General features: G+C 34.8%; 1 protein-coding gene across 7 annotated transcripts in view; it reads right to left on the reverse strand.

Annotated features, from left to right (window-relative positions):
* The window catches only part of STRN3 (striatin 3), a 111045-nt gene that overhangs the window by 37697 nt on the left and 58640 nt on the right, over positions 1–14708 (reverse strand). For all 7 annotated transcript variants that reach the window (XM_003408700.4, XM_023546073.2, XM_010588568.3 and 4 more), the window contains exons 6-7: positions 6501–6630; positions 4597–4738 (exon numbers count right to left, since the gene is read on the reverse strand). In XM_003408700.4, the coding sequence (XP_003408748.1) occupies positions 4597–4738; positions 6501–6630 (272 nt within the window). The remainder of the gene's footprint in view (positions 1–4596; positions 4739–6500; positions 6631–14708) is intronic.

The raw sequence follows: 14708 nt of genomic DNA on the forward strand, positions 1-14708 counted from the left end.
GAAAAGCATGTACATCTGTTAAAGAAAACACAGTTGAGCTATTTTAGCTGCATAACGAATCCATATTTGTTTTAATTAAATACTGTGCCTCCAAAAAAAAAAATTTACTGCACAATAAACTAGAGAAAAACTGTTAAAAAAGAAACAGTATAAAAGTAAATCTTTTAGAATTATTTTAAGTATTATGGATTTTTCCCTTTTTTGTTTAGTTTTTAGACAGCCATGTTATTAGGAAGTTTAAAACCTGTTACTAAACAACTAGGAATTTTTTAACCATGCTTTTGGAAAAAAAAAAAAACTATACCAAAACACATAGGGCTAAGTCAATAAGACTGAATAGTGAGATTTTAGGGAAAACAGGCTTAAATTTTTTTTTTTTAAAGGAGGTTTTGTTGATTTATCACGCAGAATAATACACACTGTATTTATAGCATGCCATTATAAATACATTTGTTTTAAAATTCAAATAATAAGTTTTAATGATGCTTTTCCCTCATGTGTGTCCAAGAAATGTTGCTTTGGTATGTGAGGTTATTTCCCCAGGTGCAGAATGCTCAAGCTTTTAAGATTTTAGAGAAAAGCAGTTTGCTGATTGTTACGAGTTTAGATGCAGTTTTAGCAGCGCCCCTTGATTTATTATCGGGCTTAAATTTTTAACAACTCATTATATTCTTGCTTAAAAATCTTGTAATCCCTCTAAACCTCACTGACTTAAGCTATTAAGTAGGCATAAAAAAAGCCATTTATTCTTTAGAGATTGATGTAATGTGTGTGTGGTAAACAAAAAATTCTCATAATTGAATGGCACATAGAAATTCAAATTTCTGAACCTCAAGGTACCAAATTTACCGTACCTTGAGTCTTTCCGACTGCGACTGTCATCACTTTCACCCTTATGGACTCACCTATGATCACAGGTGATTATGTGAAAAGTTAAATCCAAAGCTTTTAAGTTAACTTGCTAACTTGAATTACTTGAAAATAAGTTACTCAAGACAGAAATTTACAATTATTTCTCGAACCTGCAATTTTAATAGTAATTTAAAGAGAAAACTTACTTTTTGGTATATTCTAACCATGAAGTTTTCTGAAAATTATATCAGGAATCTGTCATTTATTGAATACTCAAAGAAAAACGTGATCTAAGGCATTAATCATGTGCGTTCATCTTAATAAAGCTAACAATTCCAATTTTAAAGACAAATCAATATATTTTGAGAAAATACTTCTTAAATCTCAAAGAGACAAAAAAAAAAACATTAAGTGGTATAAATTTCATAAAGGAACTAGGTAAGTCAAAAAAATTTAATAAGATAGCCAAGCAGTTTTTAAAAATACCTTTATAGAAAGAATAAAGCTATGAATAGCTCTAACTCAAGCAGCAAAAGGGAGTGGAGTGAAAAAGCAAAGGGAATCTAAAAAGATAAGCTTAAGGGGAACAAAACACTACTTGCAAGATAATCTCAAATCTAGAAAACAAAGGTAAGCACAGGTAGTGTAAAAAACAGGTTGGTGACTGCATATGTGCACAAACAATATCCTGAAACTTGCCTGGTAAGTAACAGCTGATTTGATATTGCTTACAAGAAATAGATAAGAACAAAAGGGAAGAGGCAGCATAATCTTCTACATGTTAATCCTGTTTTTAAAAAATCTAGGGGGAAGAAAAAAAAATCAAGAAATGAGGTTGAATCAGTTAAGGGAACTGTTTTGTTTAAAAGATATACAAATATGCACAAAAAAAGCTGACTTGTGACAACTCGAAACTATAAAAACATGAAATCTATTACGGTAATTCTAATTACCAGGGCAGAAGAATTATATAAACCTACCAAAATGTGACATAAATTTATAACTAACTTTATACAAAGGCTCAGTGTAGTTATCCACTGTGTTTAAATACATTCAGCTACTAATTGCATTTTTTGTAGTCCTACAGATTTCCACAGATCACAGTTTCAAAGTGTAGGAGCAAATAACTGAACATCCTTAAAATGTTTTGTCTCCATGAGAGAAATGGCGAAAATAAGAAATGCTATCTAATATTTTTGGTTATGAGAAGAATGAAAGACTAATACTACACTCAGCCTAAGTAACTTCGCTGACAAAAGAAAAAAATGATAAAAGACCTTTTTAAAAAGCAGAGGTTTTACAAGACAAAATGATTCAAAAGCATAGATAACTGAGCAGGTTGCTACTGTACAAGATAAAAAATAACACAGATTAGCCAATTTGGGCAAGTACTAGGATATGTTTCATTAGGTGAAGACTGTTTATATTTAGGAAAAATACCTGTTTCCTTCACTCAACAATTTACACCTGAAAACTGCCAACTTCCCATTTATAAGAACAAATTTTTAATAATGAATTAAATAAATATAAAGGAATGCTTGTATATCCATCCTCTTTCATTTGGAAAAACTAAATATGAATCTGCTGGGGAGAAACGATGAACTTCCAGAACACTGCATACATAGATCCTCTGACAGTTTTTCATTTCTTGAGGAAAGAAACAACTTGAACCAGTTAGTACTTAAAAGAGTCCTTCTCAGGAACTTAAAATGCTTTAAAAATAATATTTCCATCTTGTCTAGAATGAAGAGGATTTATAAGTAACTTCCACCTACACAGGGAGATACATACAGGTCACTCTCAAATATTGATGGTAAATGTATTAATAGTTACCATTCACTGCTTGGGTCCTCTTTAAATTCTACTCTACAGTCAGAAGTCAATGGAAAGAAGGACCAAACACTGGTACCTAATACGGTGCCTTTTATTAAAGAAATAATGCCATTACATACAAATTAAATTCCTGAAATTTTTGTATATCCTTTTAACGGACAGTTCAACTTCAAGCAATTTTGGCCTAAAAAACCAGAAATGGATATGTGCCAAGATATAGCTAGACAGATGCTTGATAAATTCTTTTTTTTTTTTTTTAATTAAATGCAAGTAATCTATACGTGTGTAAGAATGGCCCTGGGTAAATAAACTGCGGTGCGTACTGACAGAATGTTATGCAGCTTTAAAAATGATACTGCAGAAGAACAAATACTAAATGAAAAGTGTGGGTTACAAATCAGTATACAGCAAATCTTTTTTAATTAAATAAGAATGTGTGAATGAGTACGAGCGTATGTGCTGTGTCTGTGTGTTAATCATGATTTTCTCTAATAGGTGATTTTTCATTTCTTCTTCATGTTATCTGTGGGCTCCAAGCTTTCTAAAATATATATGCATTATTGTATCATCAGGAAAAAACAGGTACTTTAGAAATTAATGGAGAAAAAATATGGTATTTCCCACATTGAATGTGCTGCTGAATAGGTTGAACATAGAAGCTAAAAGTTGAAAACTTAACTTTTATTGTTATCTCCTGAGGAAGGCTAATTCTTAAGAAGGGTAAACTATTAAAGAAACGTATCTATCTTCAAATAATAAGTACAAAAATGTACATTCAAAGTCTGGAAAGTACTGTGGAGGTACCTTGTGTTTTGAATTGATGTACCTCTTCTTTTTCCATTTACAGAATAAATGAGTAAGGTCTAAACAATACTTGAGAGTTATAAACAGTGATAAAGTTGGTAACAAAATTCAGATCTTTTAAGTGCTTGAATGCATTTTTACATCAAGAGATTTAATAAACATATTATCTCTTAGGTTTGTCTCTCCTGTTATTAGCAATATGAAGTTTCAATACATAAATGAGATTTTTTTTTTTTTAATCCAAGTGTGCTTCCTATCACCAAAGTAGTTTTAAAGTATCTAGTGAAAATTCACTAGTAACTAAGCAACTTTGGTGTTCAAGTGAAATATGAAGGTACTTAGTAACCTTCTCCAAAAGAACTTTGTAAGCACACTTTGAGTTCTACCTACCAGAAAATGTGCTAATATTAAAACATGATTGAATAATAATATTTAGTAAGAATAATATACTGAACCTCGGCTATTTTTTAAAATTTGCATGCTTTTATTTTACTTTCTAATAAGGTTTTTACCCTGTACAGAGGGATTGTGTTTTGTCCCTCTTAGTTACAACTGGATTATTATTAGCATTACATATCACTTCCAAAGGCTAGGGCCTAACATTTGCACACTGAATATTATATACAATCAAGTTTAATATCTTCATTAAATCTTATTCTATACAGACCTATAATTCAGGACTAGTAACTTTATTCATTCCTAGGAATAAATCAGGTAACACCATAAGGGCATATTTAAAAAGTTCAATCTTCTTGAAGCCTAGATTCATTCCGAAATAATGGGAATGTTTATAACTGAATACATGTTTATTTAAAAAAAAAAAAAAAAAATCTGCCGAGAGAAAAGGAACTGAATTTCCAAATCAACTAAATGTTTCAACTTTAAATCAGGATAAATTTCAAAAACCAAAAGCCATATATTTGAGTTTAGTTATCAAACCTAAACAAGTTGGTGCAAAACAACCTGAAATTATTCAATACCACTTCCCCTCGCTTCCCGTTTAACTGCCACCATACATTCAGATACACACATGCCACATAAAATATTTAATAATAATTCATCTGTAAGGGCTACACCCTCCCCACCCATATTTCTTTATCACCTTACCCCATTCTGTGCCATCCCCTGAACTCCGTGCCTCTCCAGCTCCTTCACCATCTTCAGCAGTCACTAAAAAATCAAATTCTTTCAGTGCTTCTTCAGTATCAGGGTCATCAGTAAGGTCAGCAGCTAAGCCTTCATTACCTATCTGCAAATAAACCATAACCCAAGAATTACTTTTATCCTAAATTTTAAAGGGATCCCTTTAATGTCTTCATACAATTGTCTTTACATTTATACACCCATTTTTATAATTCTTTTGGACACAAAATTTTAGATTTTCCACATAGTTCACAAATCCCAAATTATTGTCTAGATTAGTTCTCAACAGTGCCGTGCCAAGACCAGTTGTTACGTGTGATGCAAGTACCTTGGTATTAAGAATGATCAAACTGCTAATCACAGAAAATATTAAATTTTTTCTTATAAACTATAGTAAATTCATAGTTATACCAACTAAAGTCTCAGTCACTCGCTTGCATTCTGGTATGTTGTCTTGAATTGACTTCACACACTGAGAACTACATGCTTAGTCTATAACCCACAGCCTAGATAATAAGGATATGGCACAGCTAATAAGAATAATATCTAAGTTAAAAGCTGTGGTAGTTATAACACTGCTTTACCTAAGAGCAAACCAAAAAGACTGGGAAGAATCAAAATCGCTATTTACTCAATAGAGTATGCGACACATATGAAATGTGGCAAAAAGGCTGAAAACTGCTGTTGTAGACTGGAAGCTTTTGAGGAACACTGACATTTTCTCCACAGAACTGTAACATTCCGAAGAACCACAAATGAACACCCTTTTACACATTCTTGAAATAACATACACTATTCTGATAATTCACAAACGCATCATTCTGTTGCTACAGCTAACCCCCATCGCCGCTAAAATAGATAAGCTGATTTTTTAGATTATGAACAGAAGTAAATTTTCATGGATCCGTACAGCAAATGAGAATACTAAAACATATATTCACAATTCATGCATTGCTCCCACACTTAGGGTGGAAGTATCTCCACTGCAGCTTCAGTTCATTTATCACCTGTTTATTGTCCACGAAAAGATGGACTTCAGCAGTAATTTTCAATAGTGGCGGATAGATTAAGGGAAGTGAGTCGCTTTTGTAAAAAAAGTTTCAAAACTAGTCATACTAAAAACAGACCCTTTCTTGCAAATAATACAACAAATAATTTCTTCTCTATGTCTACAGAGTCCTGGTGGCACATGGTTAGGAGCTTAGCCGCTAACCAAAAGGTCAGCAGTTCTAATCCACCAGCCATTCCTTGGAAACGCTAGGGGGCAGTTCTACTCTGCCCTACAGGGTTGCTATAAGTCAGAATCAACTGGATGGCAAAGGGTTTTTTTTTTTTTTTTAATATGTTGATAATTCAGTAAGAGCTGACTATATAAAATTTTAAGTGAAACATCACAAAAGAAAAAATAATCCATCCTTCCAATGTCACTTACGTAAGATGCCTCAGTAACTTCTGTTCTGAAATATGAAACTATTTTAAATACATGTGTGTATACACATACATTACCAAAACTCTGTTGCTGTCAAGTCGATTCCAACTCGTTGCGACCATACAGGACAGAGCAGAACTGCCCTATAGGGTTTCCAAGGAGCACCTGGAGGATTCAAACTGCTGACCTTAACTCTTAACCACTATACCACCAGGTTTCCACATGTACGTTAAAAACCCACCAACCCAGTGCTGTCGAGTCGATTCCAACTCATAGAGACCCTATAGAACAGAGTAGAACTGCCCTATAGAGTTTCCAAGGAGTGCCTGGTGGATGCGAACTGCCGACCCTTTGGTTAGCAGCCGTAGCACTTAACCGCTACGCCACCAGGGTTTCCACACATACATTAGCTAATGAAAACATAAAAACGAGTTTTTACTTTGTGCTTATTCATCCGATGTTTGTCCTTTCCTTCTGGGATGCCTTCAATCATGTCATTTTCCTCTTCTTCATCACTGTCATCAGCATTTTCTAAGAAATTAAAAGTCTCAAGAACATCACCAGAGGGCCTGTACAAGGGGGAAAAGATGAATCCGTGTGTTCTGGTGATTAATTCTAGTATTTCTTGCGGGCTCCTATTTTAAAACAGTACTTAAAGGTACCTACACAGATTCAAATGACAACTTACTTACAATGTATTGCTCTAATATTTTACCACTCCCCCCCAAAAAAGTCTGAAAAATTATTTATGTTCCAGGATTAAGGTAAAAGGGATTGCTTTCTGTAGATTTAGTTTCTCTGATTTTTATTGCCCAGGGTATTTGAGGCAATTACTGCATCAAAAAATAAGCCTATAGCATTAGGTACTCATATTTTCTATTCTCTCTCAAAATAAAGCCAGCAAAAATAAGCAACATAAGTTTAGCATTTCTTAAAGCTCTACATCCTCGCTTGGCCTAAATGTTTGAGGATTAAAATGGTAAATACCAAAGTATCACGCTGCCCAGATTTTAAGTGATAATAAATAATAATAATAAATCTGACATAGAACAATATCCCAATCCATTTCATACATTTTCTTACTTAGAAAAAAAGACCCTTAAACTGTTTTTTTCTAAGAAATACTTTCAACGTCTTTCAGAACCACTTATTTAATAGGTAACAGTAATAATCTATTTTATCTACTTACTAAATCAAGTCTTTTAACCTAATTTGAATTCCTCAATGTATAAAAAAGGAGGTTTCTATAAAGTTGTTTAAATATCTAACAGTAGCGGCAGCAACAAAACAGTAGAAAATTAAGCTGAAAAAAGACTCATGAAAAAGTCTCTGCTTGAGTCGGGCCACGTCACTTAAATCTTTTAGCCTCAATTTTTTTTACCAGTAAAATGTAGGATTGAATTAGATGATCTGAAAGATCCTTACCAACGCTAAGAGTACATGGTAAAAAAAAGAATAATCTAAAATTGAGAGGTTCTGATCCCAGATTTGTTTCCTCCATTAGTCCAAATTAAGGACATAGTATAATTTGGACTACATTTAGTAGTATTTTTGGGGTCTACTATACTCGGCCCATCGAGCACACTGTTTAAGGATCTGCATGAAGGCTAAGTACAGAAAAAGATGGGTTTTCCGAAAGTAAATTAGTAAAAACAGGCTTACCACAACAACAGAACACACACTCTTCAGTTCAACATTTATATCTTAATATTTGAGGATTGAAAGAAAGGCAAAGCAAGCATTTGACAAATCTTTCGATCACAGAAAATACCGGGTTTTTTTGTTTTAAAGGTACAAGAATATTACTTTGAACTTCAATAAACTTTGTACTACTATACCCTGGTGGCATGGTGGTTAAGAGCGACGGCTGCTAACCAAGAGGTCAGCAGTTCGAATCCACCAGGTGCTCCCTGGAAACTCTATGGGGCAGTTCCACTCTTTCCTATAGGGTCGCTATGAGTTGGAATTGACTTGACAGTGATGGGTTTTGTTGTTTTGTTTTTTAATCCCTTGGACAGAAATTTCTATCTCTAAAATGAGAGCTCACATTCTAGGTTTTTATAATTACATTTTATGACAGCAATACATATGCATGGCTTTAAAAGTCAAATAATTCCAAATAATTTTATAAGGCTTATGATGAATAACAGAATCTACTACCCACCATTCTTCCCTAGATTTCATTCCTATATGCTATAAACAACCATTTTAAACTTTTAGTAGTTTCTTCTTTTATTCTAGCATTTCTAAAAAACATTTTTAGATTGTAATATGCTAAGTATGTGACCATCCATACTCACACTTGCTCCTTCTACTATACTGATGGGTAATATAATTATATCAATTTCCTTTTGGCTAAATTAATATTCCATGATTACATTATGATTACGTAAATATTATTTCCATTCAAACCACATTATAATCAATGATTCCACTTTCTTTCTTGTACATACGGTTTTCCTGAAATTAATAATTCTCTAGTTTTTTTTAAATCAATTAGTTTTCTAAGGATGTTATTACTTATTTTTTCCCAGAAGTTCTCTAGCAGGACTGTAAATCTCCTGTCAAAATCCTCGAACACATCAGGTAATGTATTCATCTGATATTTTCTAAGAGACTCTCTTTCTAATGCTGTCTTCTTCCATTCCACGCTGGCTACTCTACAAGCCCACTGCACAACTGTTTCTTGAAACTTCCTTTGCTTCCCTCCGTGTTAGACCATCTTTTTCCTAGATCCTGCACTTCCCACCTTCTTGATTTACTCTCTCACGTTGCTGAGGCATATCTTCTAAAAGCTTCCTGAAAAAAGGTGAATGGGGAGTGAATTTGAGACTTCCATATCTGAATGTGTCTTTTTTCTACTCTTTCATGCAACTGAGTTATTTGGCTCAGTATAGAAATCTAAATGGAAATAACTTCTCCTCAGAATCTCGAATCCAATGCCCTACTATTTTCTAGTTTTGAATATTGATGATAATCTGGTATCAGTCTGATTCTCAATGATATTTCTATCTGGAATATTTTAAACTCTCCTCTTCATTTTCAGTATTCAGGATGATGGCCTTTGTATAGATCTCATGTTGGAAATTTTATTGGGTACTTGTGCCGAACTCTTTCAATTCGGGAAAACATTTTTGAAAATATACTCTGGGAAATTGTTTGTATTACTACTTTAATAATCTTTTCAACACCTTTTTACCTGTTCTCTTCTCTGGTACTTCTGTTAGTCAAATGTTGAACTTCCTGGTCTGACCTTTGAGTTTTCCTTTCTTTTTTGTTCTATTTTTCTTTTCTTTTTCTAGAAGAGTCCTTCAACCTATCTTTTCAAGTTTTACACGTGGAAATTATTTCTACCAAATATTTTATTTCTAAGATCTCTGACTGAATCTTTTTTAATAGCATCCTATTTGTTTTGTAGATGCATTGTCTTCTCTCAGTTCTCCTCAGGACCGTAATTATAGTTGTGAAATTCTACTGCTCCCTGCAGATCTGTTTGGTTTGGTTCCTTTGTTCTCTAGTTTTCACATTAAACTCTTTCCTTGAGTAGTCACATTTAAGAGTAAAGCACCAAAACGCTAACTGGGTATTTTGTGTATATGGGTGAGGCTTGTTTTTTCAAGTAGTGAGCTTCACTTTTGCATGACAGGACAAAGGCCTAGCTATTTCACTGGCAGACCCCAACTGTCAAAATCATTAGGTCTTTTCTATAAGTGTGATCAGTTTTGGTATACTGCCTGGAAGGGATATAAACCAGGTACCAATATACCAGTATACTAGAAACCAAGTAGAGGAAGAAAGCAGGGGATCTCTCTGTTCAGCTAGAGACTTTCACATAATACTCCACCCTGCAGTTACTTGATATCTTAAGAAATCAGCAATTACTGATTCAACTACACCAGAGACTGTACCACCATTCTTCTGGGGTAGGGGAGGGGTGTTCATCCAGTTGCACGGAAAAAAAGACGAGATCTGAGATTCTAAGTGCTTCTTAAATAAACCTAAATCAAGTCTCTATTCATCCAAAAAAAAAAAAAACCAAACCCACTGCTGTCGAGTTGAAAACGACTCATAGTGACCCTATAGGACAGAGGAGAGCTGCCCCACAGGGTTTCCAAGGAGCGTCTGGTGGACTCAAACCGCCAACCTTTTGGTTAACAGCCATAGCTCTTAACCACTACGCCACCAGGGTTTCCCTCTATTCATAGCCCTGTCTAAATCTGTGGTCTCCAATGTATGTGATACCTCTAATTCCTGAGCAGTTGAGCTTTTCTGGGATTCTGGACCTTGATTTGTTCCCTTTCTTCTTCCTATTTGTTTCTTAATGCACTTAGTCTTTAGCTTTCTCAGGCCTACTAATCAGTTGCCATTCGTCCATTTTCTTTCCAGCTTCCACAACTGTTAGCATCTCCATCTTTCATTCTTTATGTATGTTGCTGTTGTTGTATGCCATCAAGTTGCTTCTGACTCAAAGAACCCCTATATTATAGAGTAAAAGGGCCCCATAAGGTTTTGTAGGCTGTAAATCTTTAAGGGAGCAGATGCCAAGTCATTTCTTCCGTGGAGCAGCTGGAAGGTGTAAACTATGGACCTTTCAGTTAGCAGCTGAGCACTTAACCACTGCTCCACCAGGGCTCATTTTTTTGTTCTTATGCATCTTTAGAAAGCTCTCAACTATCATTTTAGCAGTTTCTGGAAAGCATACAAGTAAAATGTGCCTTTAAGCTACCATACTTAAATTTTCTTTGTCAACACCTATTTATTTACTATCCTCTCTCATTCTAAAAAGGCAAACAACAGGAAAAAAAATGTCTAGATGAAGGAAAAATAAAACAAAGCCAAGGGTAAGGTTGGTAAGCAAAGGGCCTTTATCTTTTTTGCAAGGCTTTTCTGAAAAGGCTTACTCTTTCTAGTGGGAAGCCACCCTGATACTACAAACAGCCAGACCAAAAAGAGAAAGGGAACAACTACTAGACGTTCAAAGGTAAATCAGACCAATCGCTTAAGAAGTAGCACAGCTCTTCCCAGTCAAAAGATCTAAGAGAACTCTCTCCTACAATGAATTCTCATGAAGTTGATGCTTTGCAGTATGATGCACTACACACCCAAAACATTCTATACTAAACACAATAGTATACTCAGCAGAAACTAGTAAACACTATTCTCAGTGGGGTCACATTCCAACTGGATACACAATATTTCATAATAGCCAACATTTATTTAGCACTGTTCTAAGTACTTTACACAAGTTCACTATTCCTCACATCAACCCTATTGAGTAGGTAATATCATCCCCATTTCACAAATGAGGAAACTAAGGTGCAGGAAAATAAAGTAGGGAGAGCAACTAGGAGTATATAGCAAAGTGTACATAAATTTTTGTATGAGAGACTGACTTGATTTGTAAACTTTCACTTAAAGCACAATACAAATTTAAATAAATAAAGTATCTTGCCCAAAGTCACATTTATTAAGTGGTACAGTCAGAATTCAAACCCAGTCACAGTACATCTTCAGAATTCACATTCTTAACCATTAGGTACGTTGCTTCTGCTAATGAGTCTAAAATTTACTATTCCTCTACTGTTGGACATTTAGACTGTTCATAATTTTTTTTACTATAATAAACAAAAATGTGGTAAACATCTTTTTTTCCTGAAATCTCAATTCACATGTTAGGATTATTTTCTTATTCCTATTGGTTTTCAGTGGTCCTGAAAATGGCTGAACCATACCACACCAACATTAGTGCTGATCAGAATATGTAAGTATCCTCATTAAGAGGGGAACCAGCCTTGATTAAAAACAACTACCAAAGTTTTAATCTTACAAAGGCAAGAAGCTTCATAAGGAGAAGCTACAGTCTCTCATCAATTTACTTCAGATTCAGGTGTGATACAGTGAACAGCATTACTCTAAAATATTTATAAAGCCTGTGAACGGCTGAGCCTGGTGAGTTGACTAGTTGAGTTACAATTGCATATTACTTCTGTTTTCACCTACGCTACAAAAACACTCTATACTTTCCAAAATCCAGAGTAAAGAAAATATGTGCTTTATTAGATGTCAAACCGTTTTTATTAAGGAGCTTATTTCTCAGAAATATAGCCCTAAATCAAAGGCTTATGTTAATTTCAAAGTTTATAGAATATGTTTTAGATAACTGTATAATGACAAAAATACATTTAAGGTATGCAACAGTATTAGTTTATAAACTGCACATATCATTAATTCCTTTAAATTCTACACAAACTCATAATGAACTCTTTCTGGTTTTTTAGCTCCTGTTTTTTTCTTTTCTTTGTACTTCCAACCTATATACGTAAACCCAGGGTAATGTCTGCTGCTAAAAAGTTCCACCTGCTTAACTCCTTGCATTTATCAAGCCCGTATTAATGAGAAATATGTGGTAGACAAACAATAACAAGCGTTGACGAGTATGTGACAGAACTGAAACTCTCATACACTGCTTGTGGGAATGTAAAACGATGCAGCTGCTTTGGAAATTAGTTTGGCAGTTCCTCAAAAACTTAAAGAAAGAGTCGCCATATGAGAGAGCAGTTCCACTCCCAGGGTATGCACTCAAGAGAATTATAAACATATATGCACACATGTACACAAATGTTCAAAGCAAATGCTCAAAAATTCATTATTCCAAAAGAGTGGAACCAACCCAAATATCCATCTGCTGGACGAGCAGTGAATAAACAAATGTGGCATATCCACAGAACAGAGAGTTATTTGGCAATAAAAAGGAATGAAGTACTGAAACATATTACAACACGGATGAGCCTTGAAAATATTATGCTAAAGAAGCCAGTCAGAAGAGACCATTTACATAAAATGTCTGGAATAGGCAAATATGTAGACAGAAAGAAGAGTAGTGGTTGCCTAGGGTTGGAGGGGAGTAGGGAGAATGGACCCAGGTGGCATAAATGATTATCGCTTGACTAGTAACCTAAAGGTTGGCAATTCAAACTCACCTAACTGTACAATGGATGACACGCCTGGTAATCTGCTTCCATCAAGATTACAGACAAGAAAACCCTATGGAGCAGTTCTACTCTGTAACACATGGGGTCACCATGAGTCGGAATCAACTTGATGGCAACTAACAACAACAAGGAGAGAATGCGGAGTGGCAGCTAATGGAAAAGGGGCTTGTTTTGGGGGTAATATAAATGTTCTGTTTAGATTGTGGTGACCACTACACAAATGTATGAATATCCTAGAAGATCAGTAAGTTGTATACTTCCAGTGGGTGCATTTTGTTACATACCTAATATCTCAATAAAGATGTTTTTAAAAATTGTATCTGGTAGCTTCCTGAGCTCAAACACAACACAAAGCTTTGTTTCTTTCATACTAGCATCTAAATAATCAGTTTATTCTAGTGCTACAGGAGTTGTTGTCAGGTGCCGTCAAGTCGATTCCAACTCACAACGTCCCCATGTACAACAGAATGGAACACTGCTCAGTTCTGAGCTATCCCCATGATTGTTGCTATGCTTGAGCCCACTGTTGCAGCCACTGTGTTAATCCATCTCATTGAGTGTCTTCCTCTTTTCAGCTGACCCTCCACCTTATCAAGCATTAAGTCCTCCAGGGAATTGGTCCCTTCTGATAACATGTCCAAAGTATGTGAGACAAAGTCTCATCATCCTGGCCTCTAAGAACCATTCTGGATGTATTTCTTCCAAGACAGATTTCTGCGTTCTTTTGGAGGTTCATGGTATAGTCAACATTCTTCTCAACACAACTCGAAGGAGTCGATTCTTCTTCAACACTTTGAAGAGGTTCTTTGCAGCAGATCTGCCCAATGCAATGTGTCATTTGATTTCCTGACTGTTGTTTCCATGGGTATTGATTGTGGACGCAAGTAAAATGAAATCCTTGACGACATCAATCTTTTCTCTGTTTATCATGCTACTATTTATTGGTCCAGTTGTGAGAATTTCTGTTTTCTTTATGTTGAGGTGTAATCCATACCGAAGGCTGTGGTCTTTGATCCTCATCAGTAAGTGCTTTAAGTCCTCTTCACTTTCAGCAAGGAAGGGTGTGTCATCTGCATAACGCAGGTTGGTAATGAGTTTTCCTCCAATCCTGATGCTCTGTTCTTGGATTATTTGTTCAGCATACAGGCTGAATAAATTATGGTGAAAAGATACAAGCCTGTTGCACACCTTCCCTGACTTTAAACCGCACACTTGTTCTAGACTTTTAGGCACTTTAAAATTCTTCCATCCTCTATTCATTCACAGTTTCGAAACCACTTCTACATTTTACGTATCTGTTAGAGCAGCACCCCACTCCCAGTGACAGAGTAGCATTACAATTCATTGAAAATATTCCAGCTAAAATTTTAAAAAATCAGGATGTTAAAATAGCCCAGAACTACATGAAATCATCCTTAATTTTTTATTTTAATTCTGCACCTATTTCAGAACTACAGATATTCTCTTGGCATTGAAACTTAATATAGGTAATTTAAAAAGCACTTTAATAGAAAATGTAATATGTTCATGGCACTAATGGGGGGAGGACAGAGGGGAGAAGAAGTGTTTAAATCTCAACTCTATTTGCTTTAAAAATTAACAATGGTAACAAGGAGCTAGAAAATATGTAATATTGATTTTATAAAAAATGTTAA

Source organism: Loxodonta africana, chromosome 10 (assembly GCF_030014295.1).
Source record: "Loxodonta africana isolate mLoxAfr1 chromosome 10, mLoxAfr1.hap2, whole genome shotgun sequence".
NCBI lineage: Eukaryota > Metazoa > Chordata > Mammalia > Proboscidea > Elephantidae > Loxodonta > Loxodonta africana.